The sequence below is a fragment of the Stenella coeruleoalba genome, assembly GCF_951394435.1.
Source record: "Stenella coeruleoalba genome assembly, chromosome: 19".
Taxonomy (NCBI): domain Eukaryota; kingdom Metazoa; phylum Chordata; class Mammalia; order Artiodactyla; family Delphinidae; genus Stenella; species Stenella coeruleoalba.
Genome location: NC_137165.1, coordinates 36,891,475 through 36,915,348, shown reverse-complemented (window position 1 = coordinate 36,915,348; position 23,874 = coordinate 36,891,475). Strand labels below are relative to the sequence as shown.

The following is a 23,874-nucleotide window of genomic DNA, read 5'->3' as shown; positions in this document are numbered from 1 at the left end:
TGAGCAGAAAATACAGCATAATAGTAAAAGAAAGTCCAAATAAATAATTAATAGCAATAAATGTTAACTCCTTAAACACACTTAGGAAGACACACATTATCATATTGGGTAAAAAATAAAAATTCTATTGTATGTTACTAATTTTTTCTATAATTCTGGAATAATCTCAGCTATCATATCTTCCATGTTACTTCCCTGACATTTTCTTTATTCTTTTCTTCTGCAAGTCCTATTGGACATATTTCGGGGTCTCTCAAGCTATTCTCCTACCCTTTGAACTGCTTTCTCTTATTTTTAATCTCTTTATTTCTCCTTGCTGCATTCTGTGTAGATTCTTTAGAACTATCTTCCAATTCACTACTTTTATCTTCAACTATATCCAGTATAAAATTCATCCCATCTTTTGAGATATTTTTTATTTCATGACTATACTTTTATTTCTGAGATTTATAATTGCTTATATTTTGTATCTATATGTTCATTTCATCTGCATGGACTCATATTTTCTTGTCAAATGTTGTCTTCATTTATCTCTTTGAGCATCCTTATTTTCAAATCTTTGCTAGGTTAGTCCAAAAAGTCAATTTCATCTGTGAGCTCGTATTTCACTTGTTGAGTTGGTTGTCTTTTATGGTATTTGATTTCTTCATTTGCTCATATGCTTTGGGATTTTGGTTTACAGGTTCATTATGGCTGGGAGCTTTTGATTTTGCTTTGTGCTCTGTTTTTCTTTCTTCTTTCTTGTCTGGTGGATTTAATTTTATGGTCATATCCACAAGATGAGTCCAGATCTGGTCTTTTGATGGCCACTGTGAACTTGTGCTCTTCATTGATTTGGGGGTCTTGTAGACTCAGTCACAGGGTTGACTCACTTCTTGGTTGTGAGGCTGTCATTCCTCTGCTGCCTCCTTAGACTTACAGTTTTGTCCATAGGTCAGTTGTCCTTTTTTTCAGCCTCCTTTCACAAGTAAGGTGGCCTCACTCCAGTCCCTGGTTTCAGCTGAGAGTCTGGCTCTATCCTCTCTTCCATGTGCAACATTTTAGCTCCCACTACCCCACAGGCTTTTGGCTTTGGCCTTACTCAACACCAGTTAGTTTTCCTTCTTGTCTGCTGAGATGTTTACCCTGTTTTTTGGCCTGTTTATATCTTATTAATGTCTTTTGAAACTTTTTCTCTCATTGTTATATGTTTGGAGCATACAGAGCATATGTCAAAACATGAACTTTCCAGCCTTCTTCTTGGAGATGGAGTTCTACTTACAATGGAAACATACCCGCAGATACATTTCGGGGGTGAAAGAGCAGAACACTGAGACTGCAACCCTGGGAGTCCAAGTAATGGGCATTTTGTCTGGGCTTAGGGGGCTGGGCAGGGGTGTGGACCAGACCAGTAGAACCCCATCTGGACAACTTCTATTTACAGACCAGCTTCCTACAGAGACCCCATGTGGCAGTAAGATGATTTGCAGGAGCAGAATGTTCTACCCAAAGTGCTTTCCTACTCCCTTGCTTGGAGCTGGGAGCCTAACTGACACCTCCTTTGTGAACTGCATGTGTCCACCACAGGCTTTTTAGACAACTCAGAGGACCAAAGAGAAAGATAGTACTGCATATGGGCTCTCAGCTGGCTAAATAGAAAAATGAAAGAGCTATGGCTTTTTCATTTTGGAATAATCCATACTGTTGACACGCAATATATACAAAATAATGGAGAAAGAAAAATAACAAAGATATAGTGGAGCATTTAAATTCTTCTCCAGAAAAAGATTCATAAATTTCAATATTGACCCAAAAAAGAAGCACAAAATTCTGAATAGATCAATAACCAAAAAGAAAAGAAAAAAAGAAAAAAAAAAAAAGAAGTTACTGAAGAAAGCTCCCTAAAAGACTCTTGGGTTCTGTGCTTTTGTTGACAAGACTTTTCTAATGGTTAAGGAACAGGAGTGTCTATTGTTGTTATGTACAACAATTCCTATTGTTGTATAAGTTATTTCAAAACACAGAATAAAGAAATAATGCTCCGGGCTTCCCTGGTGGCGCAGTGGTTGAGAGTCTGCCTACCGATGCAGGGGACACGGGTTCGTGCCCTCGGTCCGGGAAAATCCCACATGCCGCGGAGCGGCTGGGCCCGTGAGCCATGGCCGCTGAGCCTGCGCGTCCGGAGCCTGTGCTCCGCAACGGGAGAGGCCACGACAGTGAGAGGCCTGCGTACCCCTCCCCCACAAAAAAAAGAAATAATGCTCCTCAATTTGTGATGTAAACTCTGATTCTTAAGTCTACAAAAAAAAAAAAAAGTAAAGAAAGCCATAGACTTTCCCCAGTAATCCCATTGCTGGGAAACCCTACCACATTAGTGCATAGGGCTAAGTGTAGAACCACGTTATGATAGCCTTGTGGTAGTCACAAAAACTGGAAGCCAAGTGAATGCCCATTCAAGAAAGGAGTGGCATACTATGCATCCATTAAAAAAGAATGGGTTAGACCTGTCCCATCCGTTCTGGGGGAATGTCTACTATGTTTATGGTCAAGGGAGAAAAGCAAGATACAAAGTGTATGTAAATAAAAAACCCATGTGTGTGTGTATGTGTGTGTGTGTGTGTGTGTGTGTGTGAATTGTTACAAAGGTGGAAGGAAGAAAGGAAAGAAGGAAGGTAGGAACGAAGCCAGACTGTTAACATGGAAGGGAAGGGGAGAGAAATACTTAAAAGTAAGGTAAGTTTCTATATTTAAAAACCATGTGTGTAATGTGATGCCGTCCATGCAAAATCTATACACATAAAGAGATAGGGACAGGATCATCACCAAAATATTAATGATGATTATCTCAGGGAGTGGGATTGCAGGTGACTTTTACTTTTTTCCTTATTTTTTTCCCTATGTTTTAAATGTTATATAATGAATATATATTATTTATACAATCAGTGGAAAATCAAGTTATTTTCGTTGTTGGATGCAGGGGAGTATGGGCAGGTAGACAGCCCCTGGGGGACCTGATTTAATGAGCACACAAGATTAATATTTAATTAACATATCAATCACTGGCATGCCAACTGATGTTTCCCCAAATCTTGAAGTGTAGTTTCTCTTAAGTAGCCAAACTGTCATCTGAAACATTGTTTACAATTCTCCCACTTAACTAACGCTGAAGAATAGAATGATTACAAATACCAAACGGGCAGGAGATGATTAAAGAAGGTTTTATTTAAATACCATCAAATAACTGCCTCTCCTGTACTCATCACAGCTTAGAATTTCCTGATCAAGCTTATCTCCAGGCACCTTCCAAACCCTTTTATCATCACTTTCAAGCTTTTTCTTTTCTTTTTTTTTTAACCATTTTTTTCCAGACGTCTGTGTAGTGATGCTTAAAATCTTTGCTCTTTTTATTGCTTCCTTCTCACGGAGCTCGGCTTCACTGCTGGGGATGCACCTGGCTATGCTGGGCACTGCTCTCCCTCTTCTCCCCTTCCCTCTCTCAGTAGACCTGCCAGGTTCAGGGGAGGGCTGCAGAGGTTCAGGCCTTGTCTATGGCGGTGCCTGAACACAGCAGCCTCTCCAAAAATGCTAGGATCAGCTCATGGAACAGGAAGTTGGGCTTCATTGGATCTTTCTTTCGCAACATTTACTGAGCATTGCTGGGTGTCCATTACCGGGCCAAGGATTCGAAGGTGAAGAAGGCATGATTCCAGAGAAATCACAACCAGATATGCAGACAGTGCTGGGTAAGCACTTAGGAGGATGCCACCGATGGGAAGGGGGAGAGGAGCAGGGGAGCAACTGCTAGGGCTGGGCACAGCCAACGGCACGCGCAAAAGTCTGGTGGTTCTCCAAGTGTGTTCCCAGACTAGTAGCATCAGCATTACCTGGGCACTTGTTGAAAACTCTAATTCTCGGGCCCCACTCTTGACCTACCAAGCAGAAACTCTGGGAGTAGGGACCAGCAATCTGTTTTATTAAGTCCTGCGGGTGATTCTGACATCCCCTAGAGTTCGGTAACCACGGCTCTAGTTGAGGTCTGAGGATGCCTAGTATACGAGGGTGGAGAGAGAGGAACAAAGGCTTTGTGAAGGGCCTCAGATGCCAGTCAAAGAAGTTAGACTTTGCCCCGTAGGTGCGGCCTCCATGGTTTTTAAGCAGTGCTTGTGACACTTAGACAATCTCTCCCAACTCGGCGTTTCTGGGAGCTCTAGCATTCTCTGCTTGCACGAGGGCGGAGAGCCAGCTGATTTCTGCGGGGCTGAGTCCCCCACCCCCACCCCCGACCCCAGGCAGCGAGCCAGAGAGAGGTCGGCTGCAGACCTCTCTGCCCCCTGGTTCCATAGGCTTGCCGTCCAGGAGGAGGTGAGCACACGCAGAAGCTGGGGCACTGACCAAGACGGGGAAGGGACAACCCGGGAAGCGGACCCGGCACGAAACGCCAGCAAACCGCCCGACGCGCTGCGCAGCGGGGACCAACAGCTCGGTAGGCCCAGGCTCCGCCCCTGGCCCACCGGGCGCGGCGTTTCGGGCCTGCGGGCCCCGCCCCCCGCCCCGCCCCGGCGCGCGCCAGGCGCTCCTCCCTTGAGGGAAGCCGTCTCTGCCCGCGCCCGTGCGCGCGCCCGCGGCCGGGTTGCAGGGCTGGGCGCGCGCCCCTCGTCCCGGGCAGGAAGATGGTGGCGAGCGTGCGGGTGCAGAAGCTTGTGCGGCGCTACAAGCTGGCGATTGCCACGGCGCTGGCCATTCTGCTGCTGCAGGGCCTGGTGGTGTGGAGCTTCAGCGTCCTGGAGGACGACGAGCCGGGCGAGGTGCTCCGACGGCCGGGCGGGCAGGCGGGCAGGCCGGGCGCGGGGGCGCGCGGGGTCCTGGCGGGGATGCGGGCGGCCCCGGCCGGGGAAGTGGGGCACTGGCCGTTTGCGTGTCGCGCGCGGGCGGCCGCCTGGCTCGGGGCCTCGGACCCCTGTGGCTCGGTTCACAGGCGGGCCCGGGGGCCTACGCGCGGAGGCTGTGCGTGACCCGGAGGACCGGGCCGCGGGCCGGCAGGGGCGCGGGACGGGAGGAGGGGGTCGTGGTGGGGTGGTCTGCACTCCGGGGAGCAGTGAAGGTCAGGCGCGGGTGCGGGGGAAGCGGGGCCGGGAGGCGGGGCTGGGCCCGAGCCTGCTCGGAGGTGGGGAACCCCAGGCCAAACTTTCTGAAGTTGGGAGGGGGCGGGAGTGTGCGCGCCGTGGGCGGAGGACTGGGGCCGGGGGACCCCGAGCAACCGCGCCCAGCCGCCCCTCAGGGGCAGTAGCCAGTGAAGAAGTGGAGCCTGGGGGTGGAACTCAGTGAGGAGAGGGAGAGTGACCCCGAGGGAGAGAACTGGAGTGTCCCTGAGACGTGGCTTCCTCAGCCGAGGGTCTGAAGAATCTGCATGGGTCTTCAGGAGAGGATGGCAGGGGAATTGAGCTGCTGAGGGGGCCCCAGGACATTAGGGAATCGGGGACTCGCCCCCTCTGACTCTAAGGGAATGGGGACAGCAGCAGCTGGTTTAGCAGAACCCCAGGCCCTGGAGCAGGGGCAAACCTTGCTTAATCCCCAGGTCCTTGCTCTGAGGGTCTCACTCACTCATGGCTGATGTGGTTTCAGCTGGAGGCCCAGACATTCCTTCCCCAGTGTGGTCAGGAGGGTCCAGTGGTGTCTGAGACCATCGTGGAAGGTTGGCGAGGATAGGCCAAACCCTGGCCCTAAGCTGTGGGCCAGATGACAGGGCTTCCCTGCCCCCACCCCTTGGCATGTGGGCAGTCTGGAAGGCCTGGGGTGGAGACTGGGAGAATTGCTGCTTTCGCCTGTTTTGGGGAGAACCAAGAGACTAGGATGGTGAAGGGAGCTGGGACAGAGTCACATAAAACCATGACTCCAAAAGGAGCTGAGGTTGGGGTTGGGGGAGGCTGGCTCTGTGACATCTGAAGGGCGTGAGCTTGTTCTTTGTGGTCCAGTAAGTAGCAGGAAGGGGAAGAGAGTGTATGAAGATTTTTTGGGCAGATGAGACATTCTAAGATGGAAAGGGCTGCCAGGGAGTTAGGGACCCTCTGACCCTGGAATATGTGAGCGGAGGCCAGTGAGCACTCTGGCGAGGGGCATGGCAGAGCATCAGAGGCTTCCCAGAGACAGATCTCTGGATGGGATGAGAGATTGTCCAGGCCTCAAGGCCCTTGCTGCCCTACCTCCAGCCTGGGGTGGAGAACTGGTGCGGTAGAGTGTTTGGGATCCTGCCTCCCCACTCCTCCTCCAGCTTCCTAGCAGAACCTGATAGGGGAATCCCTGGACTAGAATGGGGAAAAGATCCTTGATGACCTATAGGCTGTGTAGTCCAAGCAGCCCTTGGGGCTTGGGCCCTTCAGCAGCCACCTCAGTTGGACCATGCCACTTCACCATCCTGTGTCCTATTCCAGCACTGCTACTGGTAAGTGGTGTGACCCCTGGCAAATCGCCTAACCTCTTTTGCATCCTCATCAGTATCCGCGCCCCAAGGATGGGGGCAATAATAGCATCTCTCTCGTTGGGTGATACCTGTGAAGTATTTGCAGGAGTTGCTGGCCCATGCTAAATCATCAATAAATAACTCTTATTATGATTTCAGTACTGCACAGTGGTAACAGGGATTCATTCATTCAGTCAGTCATTCAACAAATATTTATTAAGTCCTCCTTCATACCAGGCACTGGGCTGATACTGGGGATACAGAAATAAATATAACAGACGAGGTCTCAGCCCTCGTGGGCAGACAGGGAGAGACTGACAGTGAAAAGGAAACAATAACAAGAGGGCTGGTTTAGATACGTGGTTGGGGAAGGCTTCTGCAGGAATTGGCCTGTGAGTTGAAAGACCCAGTCAGCCTGGGGAAGAGGTAGGCAGAGTTCAGGAAGAAGGCCCTGAGGAGAATGGGCTTAGCTGGATGCCTTCAAGGAATGGAAAGGAGGGTGGGGTGCGATCCCGGGAAGAAGGTTCAAGAGTTAGTCCAGGGCGCATCCTAGAGACCGCAGTGAGGGGCTGGGGTTTTATTCTAAGTGGCTCTAAACTAAAGGGGTCTAAGCAGCGATGGGAGAGAGGTGCGTTTAAGAGGCACACTCTGCCCATCTGTGAGGGCTAGACTGGAGACCAGAGATGGCCATTAACATCCAAAGAGCCATTTTATGGTTTTCAAAGCTTTTACAAACATTGTCTCACCGCTTACTTTATGTACACATTTAGTTTTATTGTAACAAAGCAACTTGTACACTTTTTTTTTTTAATTTATTTTTGGCTGTGTTGGGTCTTCGTTTCTGTGCGAGGGCTTTCTCTAGTTGCGGCAAGCGGGGGCCACTCTTCATGGTGGTGCGCGGGCCTCTCACTATCGCGGCCTCTCTTGTTGCGGAGCACAGGCTCCAGACGCGCAGGCTCAGTAGCTGTGGCTCACGGGCCCGGTTGCTCCACGGCATGTGGGATCTTCCCAGACCAGGACTCAAACCCGTGTCCCCTGCATTGGCAGGTGGATTCTCAACCACTGCGCCACCAGGGAAGCCCGCAACCTGTACACTTTTAACGTTTAAAACCGAGCATCATCTTTCCTTTCCAGTGAAACAAAAAGAAAAATTTAAAAATAAACAGGAACAGGGCTTCCCTGGTGGCGCAGTGGTTGGGGGTCCGCCTGCCGATGCGGGGGACGCGGGTTCGTGCCCCGGTCCGGGAGGATCCTGCATGCCGCGGAGCGGCTGGGCCCGTGAGCCATGGCCACTGAGCCTGCGCGTCCGGAGCCTGTGCTCCGCGACGGGAGAGGCCGCGGCGGTGGAGAGGCCCGCGTACCAAAAATAAATAAATAAATAAACAGGAACAAAATTACAATAGAGAATGTCAATTGCAAACAAGATCCTACAGGTTCTGCTGATTCTCCCATCCAGTGGCAGGGCTCAAGTCATCATTAGGAGAGAATTTTATTTTAAAAGTGTCATCTTAAACTGCAAGGATGTCCGTTAAACATCACAATTAAACATGCCAAAGGAGAAGCCATGTTGTCAAAATGCCCACTTAACCCACCCAAACATCTCAAACCCACCCTTTGCTGACCTTCTATAACCCCATTTTTTAAAGTTTTTTTTTTCCTTTTTTTAAACAAGAGAAAGTAGACAGATACATGTTGGTAAATGCTATCTGTCCATATTCACATAGAGACACAGTGTAATCTCTGAGCCCAATATACAGAGAAAGGAGGAAAAAAGCTAGAATTCTATGCACTATGACACAGGGGCCTAGCCCCCTCCAGCTTCCAGCAGAGCTAAGGGAGCAGAAGGTTTTTCTTTTTTCCCACAGAGCATGGTGGTGTTGATTCCATAAAGTGTTTGTTGAGACAGGAAGAGATAAAAATGAATTTGGAACAGAAAGGGGTAGAGATTCTTTTCCCACTGAATTCTGCTCAAGGTATTTCCCCCCCAAATAAGTTGTGAACCATGGTATAAAGGAGAAAAGAGACCTCAAAAACAGGGTGACTGAACACAAGAGGAGGAGGAGGAAAAAAAAAAAAAAGACTGCAACTTGCTCCCGGGGACTGGAGAAAATTAAAAAAGGAAGGTTGGAATCCACCAGTGTTCCATTAGTCATCTTCTCCTTCATCTTCCTCTCCTTCCTCCCCCTCATCATCATCTGCATCTTCTTCACCTTCATCCTCATCCCCTTCTTCATCAATATCTTCCAATCCTTCTTCCTCTTCATCATCATCATCTTCTCCTTCCCCTTCCTCGTCATCCATGTCCGGAACCAAGTAGTACTGTAATGGATTTGGCCAAGTATCATCTTTGACGACCTCTCCTAACTCATCTGCACCTTTCTGGATTTCCATTTGATTTCAGTGGACTTTGAAGATGGATCACGACTCTCATTCAGATGAAATTCTTTGGAGAGAACTTTATTTTCAAAGTAAGGGTTTTCATCAAAATAAAAATCTATTCTGTAACCTGATTTAATATCTTCAAATTCTGTCACTTCGACTCTTGTCAAATAATGCAGCGCCTCTTCATCCTCCTCCCCGAGCAGTGCAGACACTTGTGGGTGGTTGACAAATGTTGTTACCCCCAAATTTGGAATTTTGGCGATGAATTCCGACCTCTTCTGAAAAAATGGTTGGCGGAGTTTGTTATATTTCTGTTCTACGTTCAAAATCTCCTCACTGGCTTGTTCGTTAAGTCTGTCTATTTCATTTTGTACTTCATCAATATGTTCAGTTGCTTCTTGCTGTTCTTTTTGGAGGGGAGGCGGCGGCGGGCGGGCAGGCCGCTCTGCTCCCTCACTCATGCTCCGCGCTCCAGCTCGCTGCTCCGTCCCTCACCGCTTACTTTAAGCACTCTGAGAAGTCCAAGGTGGTGGGGTGTGGGATAAGCATTGCTGTATTCTCTGTCTCCATGGCCCAGAGAAGGATTCCAAGGAGAAGCTGCAGAGTCAGGAAATGTCAGAGGACTTTGAATTCCTCCTCAGTGGGGAGAGGGGGCCTCGGAGGCCAGACTGCCTCCAGGCAGGTGTCTCAGGGCCAGTCCCCATCCTCAGTAATTAGAGGGGACTCTGACCTCAGGGGCGACCGGGGGCAGCTCCTCTAGGGGCACAAATATGGGCCCTGCTGCTGCACATATAGACATTCTTGGGGTGTTTATATGTGGTGGGGGCTGGCTGCCCACCAGGAGCCCCCCTCCCAGTTCTCACTGCGGCCTTCTGGTCTCCCAGCCCCCTCTGGGATTGTTCTTCTCAGGGTCAGCCAGCTCCCTGCTGCAGTGCAGGGCGCCAACATGCCCGTCTCCTCCCACATCCTATCCCCCACCACAGCGAGCCTGGCCCTGTGCCCTGCCGCCCTGACCAGCGTCCTCACTCGCTGATACTGACTTCCGTCTTGAGAGCCCACAGCTCCTCTGCCATCTCCACCCACCTAAGCTTGAGAATGTCTTCCCCTGACCACTGTGTGGCCAGGTCCGACATCACCAGGTTGATGTACGCTCAGTTCAGTGGGGCTGCAGCCACCTCTCCTGAGGGCTTTCCAGCCCAGGGTGCCCTCCCCAATGTGGGTAACAGATTGGGACCTGCCCTCCCCTTTGCAGATATCTCTTCTCAGATGGAGATAGACACCCCTGGCTCTCACTGGGCACCTCCCAAGAGGGCTGGTTGGGGTGCCAGGGTAGGGGTGGGGCCCTCGCCCTAAGGCAGTTGCCGTGCTTTGACAGAGGAGGAGAGGGAGGTCCTAGGGAGGGGAGGGACAGGGAAAACTCAAACCGATGGTCCAAAGTATCTGAAGGCCTTTGCTTCTCTCCTAACTACACTTTTGTCTCTTTCCTATTCTCCTTCCATTAATAATAATAGTAAGGATGACAGCATTCACTGAATGCTGAGCCTATGCCAAGAGCTTTTCATTCATTCACTCATTCATAAATTCATTCATTCAACAAATATTTATTGAGGGAATTCCCTGGTGGTCCAGTGGTTAGGACTCTGCACTTCCACTGCTGAGGGCACGGGTTTGATCCCTGGTAGGGGAGCTAGGATCCCACAAGCTGCATGGCACGGCCAAAAACTTTTTAAAAAGAAAATATACATATATATATATATCGTGTCTCCCACTGCCAGACATTCTTCTGGGCTCTAGGAATACATCACTGAACAAAACAACAAACAGCTTTGTCCTCATGGACATTACATTCTTGTAAGGGGAGAGACACAGAATAACACAATATACATTTATACATGTAAATACATTATAGGATGAGAGAAGGTAATAAGTGCTATGGGAGAAACAAAGTGGAGGCTGAGGGAGAGCTGGAGTTTTAAATACAGTGGACAGGGTGGCCTTCCTGAGAAGATGCCACCTGAGCAAGGAATTGGAGGCAGGGGCCGTGGGGACATCTAGAGGAGAGCATTCCAGGCACAGGGGACAGTGAATCCAGGTGGGCTGGAGGGACGCTAAGAAGGCCATCAAGGCTGGAGAGTGAGCATGAGAGGGTGGTGGGTGAGGTCAGGAAGGGTGGAGCAGGGGTGAGGGAGCCAGACACAGCTCGCGTAGCCTTTGTAGGTTCACGGGCTTTGTCCTCAGAGGGGGAACCATGGGTGGTTTCAAGCAGAGGAGTGGGGACCTGGGACCTGTTTTAAAGGAAACACTGGCTGCTGTGATGAGAGTGGACTATAGGAGGCCAGAGTAAGAGCAGGGGGCTTCCGGGCAGGGGTGGTAACGATGGAGGCAGTGAGAAGCGGTCCAATTCTGGATGTACTTTGAAGGGAGCCCCAACAGGAGGTACTGATGATGGAGTGTGAGGGGAACAAGAGGCGAAGTGACGCCCCTAAGTTTTGGGCCTGAGAGACTTGAAGGATGGAGAGGTCATTAACTGATATGGGGAAGACTGAAGAAGGAGCCTACTGGGGGAAGATCAGAAGTTCGCTTTGGGGTTTGTGGGTTGACAGGTCTATCGAGCTCCCAAGGGAGGCATCAAGGAGGCCGACAGTTAGACATTTGAAGGTTCAAGGGAGCGCTCCAGCCCAGAGAGAGAAATGTGGGAGTGGATGGAGTTAGGAGACTGAATGAGGTCACCTGGGGACCTAGGACAAGGCAAGGCCCCAGGGTGGCCTTGGGAGATAAGGAAGGGTCGGCCGAGAAGACTGATAAGGAGTGCCCACGGAGGCCACACCAGGGAAACACCAGGAGGGCATCCTGGAAGCGGAGGGAGGGGGGTGCTTCAGAGGCTGTGGTCCAGTGAGTCGTGCTGCTGGAAGGCCAGGCCAGAAGAGGACTTGCACAGACAGTGTTGAGGGAGGAAGGGGACAGCTGGTGGCGCCACCTCTCTAGCTGCACTGTTTCATGCTCTGGCTCATTGGACACTCACACTTCCCTCCTGTATGTTAAAGCTGAGGGAACCTGCTCAGAGACGGTAGGTAACGGTGGGGGAGTGGCAGAGCTGGCCAGGGAGCTCTGGTGACTTCAGAGCAGTCACACAGTGCCCTTCACTCCTCCATCCTTTCCGTGTTTCATCCACCTGACACCAGCCAGACATCCTATGTGCCAGCTACTCCGCCGCGCACTGGGGTAATGGGGCTGAAATGACAGCCTCTCCCCAAGGGGTTGGTTGGGTAGAAGAACGTCCCACCCTGGGGCAAACGGGATGGCTTCACACAAGGAGACTCAGGGCTGGATCTTGAAGGATGGATGGGATTTGGTCAAGCAGGGAAGTGGGGGGGGTGCGTCACAAAAGGGGGACAGGGAGAGCTGGGAAGAGGGTGGGTATGCACAATTTCGAGTGTGCCTGGGTTTGAGAAGAGGCTGTAGGAGCCAGGAAGCAGGGCTGGAGATACTGAGGCGCAGCATCCCGCTTTCCCTTCGAGAGCCCCTGCCACAAGGAGCAGTGAGTTGCCAGCCTGCAGCTGCAGGTGCCTCAGGCTCTGTCTCAGCCATCCAGCCATGGCCAGGCACCTCCTGGGCCACCCCCAGCAGTGGCACCGCGGCTCCCATCTCTAGGCTGCCTTTGCCCTGGAGCTTCCCACTAGGTGGTCGAGGCCCTCTCCAAGCCGAGCTATCGTCTGAAGCTCTTCCTTCCCCCTCTTTGCACAGGTGTCAGGCCGGCTTGGCTATCTGAAGGCTTTCCCTGCTGCTTCCTGCTCCTGCTTCCTCATCTTCCAGAGTGTGACCCCCCCACCCCCCAGTGAATCCCTTGCACTCTGACTCTTGGTCTCTGCTTTCCAGAGAACCTGACCAGTAACGGGGTCTCAGATTTCACCTCTGTCCTCCCCACCAGGCAAGACCCCTTTGCTCTGTTGTGGCCTCCGCACTCCCACGCGGAAATACTGTAGTCAGTAGAATGCTTTCCTTCTGAAGAGCACCGTCTCTTCCCAGCCTGGCCGGGTGGGAGTGCTAGGCGGACACTCTTGTCTGCAGGGTCTTTGCATGTTTCTCTTATGATATATGTGGATATTCGTTTTCATAGTTGCTGAAAAAGAAAGTGGTATCTGAATCCAAAGCACAAAAGAGATTCAGTGCCCTGTGATCTGTGTGATCGTGGGGATGTGGGTGCGACGGTGCCTTCGGGGGGACGACATTTCCTCCGCTGGCTGGTCAGGGAGGCCTCCCAGCAGAAGTGCTCTTTGTGCAGAGCCCTCAGGCAAGCAGTACTTTCCTAGATCAAGGGTGGCAGGGGCTTCCAGGCCTGAGGCCCAGCAGGAAGCTGAAGGAGCTGGAGGAGAGTGACTGTCCCAGTGACTTGTGTCCGCCTATCTTTTACAGAAAGGAAGGCAGAAGAAGCCACGGCCGCTAGACCCCGGTGAGGGCTCCAAGGACACAGACAGTTCAGCTGGGCGGCGGGGCGGCGTGGGCAGAAAGCATGGGCGCTGGCGGGGCCGTGCTGAGAGCCCCGGCGTGCCCGTGGCCAAGGTGGTACGGGCAGTAACCAGCCGGCACAGAACCAGCCGGCGGATCCCCCCCACCCCGCCCCCAGAGGCCCCAGGCCGCCAGAACCTGAGTGGGGCAGCGGCCGGGGAGGCGCTGGCTGGGGCGGCTGGCTTCCCACACGGAGACACAGGGAGTGTGGAGGGCGCCCCCCAGCCCACAGACAACAGCTTCACGCCCAAGTGCGAGATCGTGGGCAAGGATGCTCTGTCTGCACTGGCCCGGGCCAGCTCCAAGCAGTGCCAGCAGGAGATCGCCAACGTGGTGTGCCTGCACCAGGCCGGGAGCCTCATGCCCAAGGCTGTGCCCCGGCACTGCCAGCGGGCTGGTAAGAGACAGGCATGGGCAGAGAGGTGGCAGCCCGGGAGGGGGCATGGCAGGGATCCTCACCTCCATTTCTCAGGGAGGAAAGCTCAGAGGGGCTCACCTTGCTGCCCAGGTTGGGTGATGAGTGTACTAAGTGGCAGAGGTGGAGCTGGGGCCTAGGAGCAGTGGGCTCTAAGTGCAGGGCTCCTCCTTTGGAAGGCAGGCAGCCCCCTCTTCCCGTCTTGTCTCCACCCTGTGGCCTGGGGCCAGACCTCACCGATGCCCCTGTTCTCTACTCTCAGGGAAGATGAGCCCCGGCATCCAGTGGGACGACGTTCGGGCCCAGCAGCCTGTGGATGGCCCCCCAGTACGAATCGCCTACATGCTGGTGGTCCACGGCCGCGCCATCCGCCAGCTGAAGCGTCTCCTCAAGGCTGTCTACCACGAGCAGCACTTCTTCTACATCCACGTGGACAAGGTACGTACTGTGGCCGGGGAGACCAAGGGCATCTGCGTACGTAGAGCAGAGACTCAGCAGGTCAGAGACAGTGTCTCTGACCTGCTCGGGTGGCCCAGAGATGCGGGAACAGGGAATGGGGGAGCAGCCAGCACCAGGTGACATGGCGGCTTCAGAGCTGGAGCCTGGCCTGTGCTCTCTCCATTCTGTGACACGTGTACTCTGCTCTGGGGTGGGGCGGAGTGGCAAGGTTGTAATGCTGGGGATCCAGCTTCCACTGCTGAGTTTCCACCGCCACCTCCCCACTTCCCACAGCGCTCCAACTACCTGCACCGAGAGGTGGTAGAGCTGGCCCGGAAGTATGATAACGTGCGGGTGACGCCCTGGCGCATGGTCACCATCTGGGGCGGAGCCAGCCTGCTGAGGATGTACCTGCGGAGCATGCAGGACCTGCTGGAGGTGCCCGACTGGGCCTGGGACTTCTTCATCAACCTCAGTGCCACTGACTACCCGACCAGGTGTGGGGTGGTGCTATGAGCCCTGCAGATGGGAGGGGGGCACGTCGAGGCATTCGGGGTTCAAGGGTCCTGATGGACTCCTTCCCTCCCCCAAGCCTCATTCTGGGATCTGCATAGCTCAGACGTGGCCCCTTGGCCCTAGCAATGTTTTAGAAGAGGAGCTGGTGAAAGATGATGTGAGGATTGAGAGTGACAAGAGGTGGGGAGGAGGAGGGCCCAGAGGTCTGTACTGGGGGTCATGGGTCAGACAGCAAGGGGTGGAAGAAGGATGGGGTGGTCTTCCTCAGGGGCCTCAGATGCCCACCACCCCAGAGCATCAACCTGGAGTAGGTCACTTGGTCAGGACGACTCTCAGTGAGAAAGGAAGGGGCCAAGGAGTAAAGTCAGTCACTCTCACACACGCTCCCCACATCCCATTTCCTCTCCAGGACCAACGAGGAGCTGGTAGCTTTCCTGTCCAAGAACCGGGACAAGAATTTCCTCAAGTCGCATGGCCGGGACAACTCCAGGTAAGGGGCCGGGGGAGGAGGCCCTGGTCCTGGGGTCTTGCCACAAGCCCTCCCACACAGGGGGGCTCTGTGGCCCCAGCCTTGGGTTGCAAAACCTCCCAACCAATCACAGATTAAGGAGGATGAGAGCCTGGATCCCACCCTGCAAAACCCTCAGCCACGGGCCCATCTGCCTCCCACAGGTTCATCAAGAAACAGGGCCTGGACCGGCTCTTCCACGAGTGCGACTCGCACATGTGGCGTCTGGGCGAGCGGCAGATCCCAGCGGGCATCGTGGTGGATGGCGGCTCTGACTGGTTCGTGCTAACGCGCAGCTTCGTGGAGTATGTGGTGTACACAGACGACCCACTTGTGGCCCAGCTACGTCAGTTCTACACGTACACGCTGCTCCCGGCCGAGGTGGGTGACTGGGCCCGCACCCAGGCCAAGAGGGCGCGCGGTGGGTGCCCCGGCTCACCCTCCACCCTGCCTTGTCGCCCGCAGTCCTTCTTCCACACGGTGCTGGAGAACAGCCCAGCCTGCGAGAGCCTCGTGGACAACAACCTGCGGGTCACCAACTGGAACCGCAAGCTGGGCTGCAAGTGTCAGTACAAGCACATCGTGGACTGGTGCGGCTGCTCCCCCAACGACTTCCAGCCGCAGGACTTCCTACGGCTGCAGGTGCTTCCCCGTGACCCCCAAGCTCTGCCCCTTGATAGGGCCTCACCCCAGCTTTCGCCAGGTGCTTTCCAGTCAGAAATGATCCACGGTGGTCCAACCAGAGAATCTGGGGGCCCCTCGCTGGGAGCAGCCCTCAGGGGTCGGGGGCTACACTGGCAGCAGGAAAGGCCCTGGGAGGCTGATCTCCAGGCAGTGCCGGGAAGGGCGGCTCCCCAGCTGTGCTCTCTGGGACCTCCAGACCCCTTCACCCTCCTTGCCTCTCTCGCTCCAGCAAGTCTCCAGACCGACCTTCTTCGCCCGGAAGTTTGAGTCGACTGTGAACCAGGAGGTATTGGAAATCCTGGACTTCCACCTATATGGCAGCTACCCCCCCGGCACTCCAGCCCTCAAGGCCTACTGGGAGAGCACCTATGACGTGGCCGATGGCCCCAGTGGGCTCAGTGATGTCATGCTCACTGCTTACACCGCTTTCGCCCGCCTCAGCCTGCGCCACGCCGCCACCGCTGCGTCCCCACTGGCCAACCCACTCTGCAGGTGAGACCTCCTTCTGACATTTTGCAGACCCCCAGTGTGTAGTGCCCTACGAGGAGGCCAATCAGAAAGAGACAGCCCCTGCCGCCAGGGAGCCCCCAGTCTGAAGCAGGGAAAAACGCAAACAAAACAAAGGGGGCAAAAGCCAGGCACATAGGATCTGTGGGTATGAGATCTGGGGCAAAGAAAGCACCTGGGGATGGGACACCCCAGAGCCCCCTCCCTGGGACTCCAGGCCAAGCCAGGTGTGCTGATGGCATCTCCCTTTCTCCCTGCTGGAACCTTCTTAGGTTTGAGCCCAGGGGCTTGCCGTCCAGCGTGCACCTGTATTTCTATGACGACCATTTCCAGGGCTACTTGGTGACGCAGACGGTGCAGCCCTCAGCCCAGGGGCCGGCAGAGACGCTTGAGATGTGGCTGATGCCCCAGGGGTCGCTGAAGCTGTTGGGGCGCAGTGACCAGGCCAGCCGGCTCCAGAGTTTGGAGGTGGGACAGGTCCTCCCCTTGCCTTCTCCTGTCCCCCAGCAAGACTCGGGGTAGTGGGGAGAGAGGGACAGACACTAAGGGAGGGCTAAGGACTGGGTTAGGCCTTTCAGAAATGGATCCACGGGTCTTCTTTCCCAGTGATGGCAGCCTTGGGATGCACAGAGGACATGTAGTCAGCAGGGAGGGGCTTTGGTTCCACTACAATGCAAGCCCAGTCTTCTAAACTCCAGGGATTTTCTGCTAAAGGGACTTGGACATTCCAGTCGGGCCAGAAGATTAGGCTTTTGAGGGGCTCCTTAGCGTGGGGGTGGCCTCTGGGCAGGGCTTCGAACCTCATCTCTGTCTTACTGCCCCCAAAACTTCAGAGCAGGTCAGAACAGGAACCTAGAATGAATCTCAGAGCTTAGTAAAGAAATCCTAGTCTGAGCCCATCGTTTTGCAGATAGGGAAACAGGACCAGAAAGAGACAGTGACTGGCCTGAGGTCACACAGGAATTAGAGGTAGCAGCAGGTAGAGAGGACTTTACCCCGGCTCCTGCCCAGCTGCCTCCTTTCCTACAGGTTGGCACCGAGTGGGACCCCAAAGAGCGTCTTTTCCGGAATTTTGGGGGGTTGCTGGGGCCGCTGGACGAGCCTGTGGCCATGCAGCGCTGGGCCCGAGGCCCCAACCTCACAGCCACTGTGGTGTGGATCGATCCCACCTACGTGGTGGCTACATCTTACGACATCGTGGTAGACGCGGAAACCGAGGTCACGCAGTACAAGCCCCCACTGAGCCGGCCCCTGCGGCCAGGGGCCTGGACTGTTCGACTGCTTCAGTTCTGGGAACCCCTGGGTGAGACCCGCTTCCTCGTGCTGCCCTTGACCTTCAACCGCAAACTACCTCTCAGGAAAGGTAAGGATCTAGTTCCCAAATGATGCCCAGGAGCCAGGCCGAATGGGATTTGCCAGACAGGTGACCCCAAGAAGCTGACCATCAGAGTAGGGGAAGGGGACATGTCGTGGCCCTGATCATTCATCCGTCAGCATCCCAGGGCCTTGCACTATGGTATGGTGCTTCGGAGGCCGACTTGGCTCTAGAACACAGCTCTGACACTTTAATTGGGCTTTTATCCTTGGCAAATTACTTGGCCTTCCTGAGCCTCAGTCTTATTACATGTAAAGTAAGAGTAATACAACTGTTAGAGACCTCCTGGGTGCATGGAACACAGATCCACTCAAACTAGCTCCAGGGAAAAAGGGGAAATTATTGGAAAAATGCAGAGCTCTCCCCCACGGAACCTAGGAAATGACTCAGGTCCCACTGGGACCTAGAGGTGCTTTCTGTCTCTCTGGGGCCACCTTGTCCCTCATCCTGTGCTCTGTGTATCAGCCTCAGGCTCTGGTTTCTCAGTATATTGATACATGGCCTCTCAGTGCAACAGAGACTGACCAGGGCCTCTTGGTCTACAAGTTCCACATTCTTAGGACAGCAAATCTGATTGGCCATCCTCCCAGTCCATTGGTAGCCAGGTGGGCAGGGTCACATGGCCCTCCACCCACTTGGCTAAGGATAAGAGAGCAGACTCTGAACACAGGCATAGGCTGCAGCTTCCTGCAAGGGGGCCCTAATACAAGTAACTACCCCCTGGGAGATATTAGGAATGAGTATGTGGGTAAAAGTGGCTGGTATATAGTAGGCGCTCAATAAGTAGGTAGATGTTTCCTTCTTCCAGCCACATCCTATCACAGAGAAGGTGGGTCAGAGCAGAGGTAACCCAGCGGAGGACGGGGTGCTGGGGTGGGGCAGCGGCTGAGGCGGGTCAGAACAGGCAAGCTGCGGCCTGCTCTCCTAGGACTCATAGCCTGATGGAGGAAACGGGGCGGGGGAGGCAAGCTTGACAGCAGGAGGGCACTGGAGCTGAGCCTTGAAGGAGCTGGATTTTTATAGACAGAGAAGGGTATTCTAAACTGAGGGGACAAAGTTAGCAGGTGTCTGATGCGTGAGGGGAACAGAGGGTGGAGGGGAGTAGGATGCCAGGGGGTGGTGGGAAGGAAGGCTGGCAAAGTAAGCAGGGCGCCACAGCTGGAGGGCCTGAGTACTAGGCTTCTGAGGGCTCTGGGAACCACTAGAGGTGGTTGAGAAGGAGCATGGGTGACACAAACCAGACCATTACCAGAAAGTAACCTTACTTTCTAAGGTGCCTTGAACCCACTGTTTTATTTAACCCTCAAGTCAGGAATTCAGGGATTACTGTCTTGATTTTATAAAACTAAGTTTTACAGGCACAGAAAATTCTGTGGATTAGCCCAAAGTCACTCAGCAAGATGCAACTCAGTGGTAGAGCTGGGACAGGAACTGGGGTGCCCAGACCTGACTCCCAGGGTCTGGCCTTCATGGAATCATTTGGGCGGGGCATGCTTACTCCTGCTCTATACCCCCAGATGATGCCAGCTGGCTGCACGCTGGGCCACCTCACAACGAGTATATGGAGCAGAGTTTCCAGGGACTCAGCGGCATCCTGAACCTGCCTCAGCCAGAGCCCGCAGAGGAGGCTGCCCGGCTGCATGCGGAGCTCACGGGCCCTGCGCTGGAGGCCTGGACAGATGGGGAACTAGGTGGCTTCTGGTCTGTGGCCGGACTGTGTGCCATGGGCCCCTCTACTTGTTCCTCCCTGGAGCTCTGCAGACTGACCAGCTGGAGCTCTCTGTTCCCCGACCCCAAATCAGAGTTGGGGCCTGTCAAACCAGATGGACGACTCAGGTAGCAGGGTCCCAGCCAGCGCCTCCGGAGGACCCGGGGAATTGCACCTTACAGACGATGGAGGGATGTCCCCTTCATATGCAAGAACCAGAGGCCCAGGCAGTAGACCCGTGTCAGCCATCAAGAACTGTAGACGGCAGGGAAGGTGGGCTTAGTATTTACCACCGCAAATGGCTCTGCTGGGGACCAGGATGTTGGCAGGAACATGGGGTGAAGGGCTTCAGCTTCCACAGCCCACTCTTCCTCACTTTCCCCTCTAATTTTTTTTTTTTTTTAAGAAAAATGGGTAGTGGGGGGATGAACTGGAAACAAAAGATGTGCAATAGGGCTCAGAGCAGCCCCAGGAAGTGGGCCATGGCTCTGGGGAGCAGGGGCCTGACGAGCCCATCTGCTGCTGCTCTGGAGGGGGCTGGGCCTGCCTCGTTCTCCAGGGCTTCATCCCCCAGCCTTGGCCTGTGCTGCTAACTGCTGAGGCTCTGCAGGGGTCCAAGTGCTATGCCAGGCTCTGAGGCCTGGAGAACAGGTGATTTAGGGGAGCACTGCAGAGCTGGAATCTAATGGGTCAGCCTCTCCTCTTATAGCCAGGGGACCATAGAAGAGGGGGTGGGGTTGGCTCTAGGGCTTTCCAGCATCCCCTGCCCCTTGATGGGAAAGCAGGGCACCAGGGCCTACTGAGACCATTGTGGAGTCTCCCAGGTACCCAGAACTGCAAGCAGGGCCTGGGGCGAGCCCTCATGAGCAGCATGGGAAGAAGACTCTGCCAGGGCTCTCAGAAGAACCGGGAGTAGCATTGTGCCTGACGCTCAGTGTGAAGTCTGAAATATGCAACAGAAGAAATACATCTCTATCTCTCTCAACTGAGCCTCTGTGTTTTTCCTGCTGGGTGTCAGACAGCCATCACTGTTGGGCCCTCTTCTCCTAAAAGTCTTGGCTGGTACTTTGGCAGAAGGTGGAGGTCTCATTCCCCCGGAGTGGGAACAGTTTAGAATCCATCAAAGAGCTAGAAGGGACACAAGAACCCATCTAATCCAGATCCCTCTTTTGCTGAGGGGTAAACAGGCCCAGAGAGGCTCAGAGACTTCCTCACTGTCACCCAGTGGGCCAGCAGGAGACAGTTCTTCAGAGTCCTGACACGGCACTTCCTCCCTCGCTGCCAGGCCAAGGCAGAGGCTTGCGTCTCCGTCTTTGGAGTCACCAGGGCCCATCCCAGAAGCCCTCGCTGTTTCCTGCCCAGTTCTGAGTTACGGGGCAGCCCCAAGAACGGAGGCAGTCCCAGCCAGGGCCTGGTAGTTACCATTGCCCCATTTACGAACAGGACCAGTGGCGGCATGGGTTCCTAGCCGCTGCCTTAGGACCTGGGAGGGCCATGTTGGAAAGGTTTGTCCAGCCTCCCTCCATTTCTCAAGCCCTTTCTCCCCTCCCACTTTTCCGCCATTGTCAGCCATGGCTCAGTATCAGTCCTTCACACCTTACTTAGTGTGGGAGCAAAGGTGAAGTCTTCTTAGACCTTTAAAATCACCCTATCAGCCAGTCACGCTGACCCGGTCAGCTCAGCTTGGGAAACAAAGGGCTCAGATCCAGCCCAGGCTGCCACGTGTCAAGTTTTTCAAGTTGCCAGGAGAGGGCACCCCTGACCACCAGTGGCAGCGCTGGCGTTTCGGTCTGTCCAGCCCCTGTGCTGACCTTGCGTGGAGTATCTCATTTCATCCTCACAGCCCTTTGAGGCAGGCAATTTTATTATTTTCCTTTAGCACACCAGGAAACTGAAATGATGAACCCAAAGTCAAAGCTGTTGGTTGGTGGCTGCCGGCTTCAGGTGGAGGCAGGAGGACCCCACGCCACTCTGTCACTGCATTCTCCTGCTGTCCTAAGGCAGGTAACGAGGAAGGCGCTAACGGCAAGCACTCCAAGGAAATAGTGTTTGGGTTCAAGGGCTGAGATGATTGCTTTTTTCTGGCTCCTATTTTATAGAACACCTGAAGTTCTAATCTGGTTCTCTAAAAGTTTTTTGTTTTGTTTTACATCAGCCTTTAGATCGATTAAAAAAAATTAATAACTGTGTTTAGCGTATCAGGCACAGGCAGTAAATATCAGAGCATTTAGACTCTGCTGACTAAGGATTCACAGACCAGCCAGCAGGTTTAACCCAGGCTGTGGCTATGCAGTTGCTGGGTTAGCACAACTGTTTCCAAAGTCTTATTTTTGGAACTTAGGTGGGACATGCCCTCTGTTTCAGCCCCTGCCACTCCCATCCTACTACACCAGGTCCCAGTCACCTGCTGTGACCATTTTGAGGCTAGCCCAGTGGATGGGGATCCAGACTGAGGGCTATGAGTTAATTGCTCTGAGGTGGCAACCCAACACTGGTGCGGGTTCAGAGGTCCCTCAGGCAATTCTCATTTGCAGGCTGGCAGGAAAACTAAAGTCCAGCCCCAGCCCCACTGCTCTGGCCGGTTTGTCTTGGCCCCATGAGTCAGAAGCAATGTGGGACAAGGAGTAGGCTTCATGACTCCATCCTCTCCCCCGTCCAGGTCACTGAGGCAAGTGTGAGTGCAGCTCCTTGGACTGAATTCCTGGCCGGCAGTGTCCCCCACCCTCATCTTTCTGTAGGGTTAGCTCAACCCAGAGGCTTGAGCGTTTTGAGGCTTTGAAATCGTGCCCTGGCTGGGCCCCTGGGGTCAAAATCAGAATAACAGCCAGGCGGAAGTGGGGTGGGGGTGTGCGGCCTGGGCCCCCAGAGCTGCCCAAGAATTCCTTTGAAGGGAGGGGAAGAGCCTGGGGAGAGAGGCTTTTGTGTTTTGTGCCTGGTTTCCAGGACAACCAGGGACCCCTCAGTTCCCTTAGAGATGGGAGCAAAGACCAGAGGACAGCTGGCATTTGGAGCCCTGTCACCTGAGCTGATGGGAAGTGGCGGGGGAGGTGGGGTGCAGAGTAGGCCTGGGAGGGGATCGGGACTGAGAGGTGCAGAGATCTGGGCGAGGCGGAGCTCTCCTGGCTGTCTTCTGGGTTTAGCAGAAGCCTAGTCTGTTCCCGCCAACCCCTTCTCCTGCAGGTTGTTGAGGGACCCTCGTGGCTGCCAGGCCTGCAGAGTGGAGCGCCATCTGTGGGACACTAGGTCCTGGCATGGTACTGACCAGGACAAGCAGGGGCAGAAGCTGAGAATCTGGAGAGCTGCTCACAGATACCATGGCTCTGAATGAAACTGCTCCTCTGGGCCAGGGATCCTGGGTTGAGGGTTGGCCCTGTGGGGATGGTGGGTGGGGCCGGCAGGGGGGGGGAGCCCATCCTGTGGCTGTCTTCAAGGTCATTTAAGGCCAGTGCCCTTTCTTGGCACCACTCTGCCACTGCTGTTCCCTGTGCAGAGCTCACCGCGGAGAACAGCCTCCTAGGCATAGTTGTGGCCACTGGTGCGTACCCATTGCTGTCCCAAGTTCAGAGTTGGGGCAGATGCACACTTGGCCTCTCACCAGAGGCCAGAAGTCCAGCTTCTTCATCTATAGGGTCACCTAAAGCAAGCCCCTTGGGGAGAATGCTGTGTTTGGCTAGTATATGAACCCTGAGGTCCCTTCCCTGCTGTGTTCTATGATGCTACAGTCTACGACAGCGGAAGAGTCGGCACCAGGAGTTTGACTTCCGACTCGAGCCCTCCCTCTCCTGCCTCCTCAGATCCAGTTTCGAAGGGTGTCTGCCCCGCCACAAGCTCCTTCTCCTCCCCGAGTGTGTCCCTCTGTAAACTCCCTTACACACATCACTCATTCCCTGGGCTGAAGGAAGATAGGATATAGCTGCTCTGTCCTCCCTCACAAATCTCTGCCACAGGGAATTGATGCAGCAGCAAAAAGGGAGCTGCCTGCCCCTGTTCCCCCTGCATGTCAGGCTGATACTAGTCCCAGCCAGGTCACTCCTGCTCAACTTCCGGAGTGGAATTTCAATCTGGGGAGGTGAGACGGGTCTGTGCCTGCCAGGCCCAGGCTGAACCTCTGATGCCTGGTGCCTCTGGTGGGGAGGAGAGTTTCATGCCGGTTTTTATCACGGCCATCCTGTTGTGCTGCTGTACCAGCGAAGCCCCAGGGCTGCCATGTCCTCTGCTCTCTGCTCAGTATGGAAGGGGCCTTTGGATCTACTCTATGGACCCGCATCTTCCAGTGTGGGTTCCCTCTGGACCAAGGAAGTAGTGTGGAAAGGGTTAGCAACATCCTGGCCAGCCTCCTCTCTGGCCATTGTGAAACAGGACCCAGTACTGGGAGCTGCTGGTGATGACAGTGGTCTTT

General features: G+C 54.1%; 1 protein-coding gene and 1 pseudogene across 5 annotated transcripts; one reads left to right on the top strand and one right to left on the bottom strand.

The window, feature by feature from the left end:
- The first annotated feature begins 4,600 nt into the window (after positions 1-4,600).
- Positions 4,601-22,734, top strand: XYLT2 (xylosyltransferase 2). 4 transcript variants are annotated; one of them, XR_013825040.1, is made up of 12 exons: positions 4,601-4,784; positions 13,232-13,721; positions 14,002-14,177; positions 14,472-14,674; positions 15,103-15,183; positions 15,366-15,582; positions 15,667-15,843; positions 16,115-16,377; positions 16,665-16,860; positions 17,422-17,755; positions 19,285-21,479; positions 22,656-22,734. XR_013825040.1 is itself a non-coding variant. In XM_079904555.1 (11 exons), the coding sequence occupies exons 1-11, from the start codon at positions 4,650-4,652 to the stop codon at positions 19,605-19,607; spliced, it is 2,142 nt and encodes a 713-aa protein (XP_079760681.1). In that variant the 5' UTR covers positions 4,601-4,649; the 3' UTR covers positions 19,608-22,436. The 4 variants fall into 4 exon arrangements, 3 of the variants coding, with proteins under 3 accessions (XP_079760681.1, XP_079760679.1, XP_079760680.1); XM_079904555.1 differs by lacking the exon at positions 22,656-22,734 and having other exon boundaries at positions 13,232-13,268; positions 19,285-22,436; XM_079904553.1 differs by lacking the exon at positions 22,656-22,734 and having other exon boundaries at positions 19,285-22,436.
- Positions 7,804-9,298, bottom strand: LOC307177435 (protein SET-like; annotated as a pseudogene). Its single transcript has one exon. The product of its transcript is annotated as a protein SET-like (transcript).
- Positions 22,735-23,874: the final 1,140 nt, after the last annotated feature.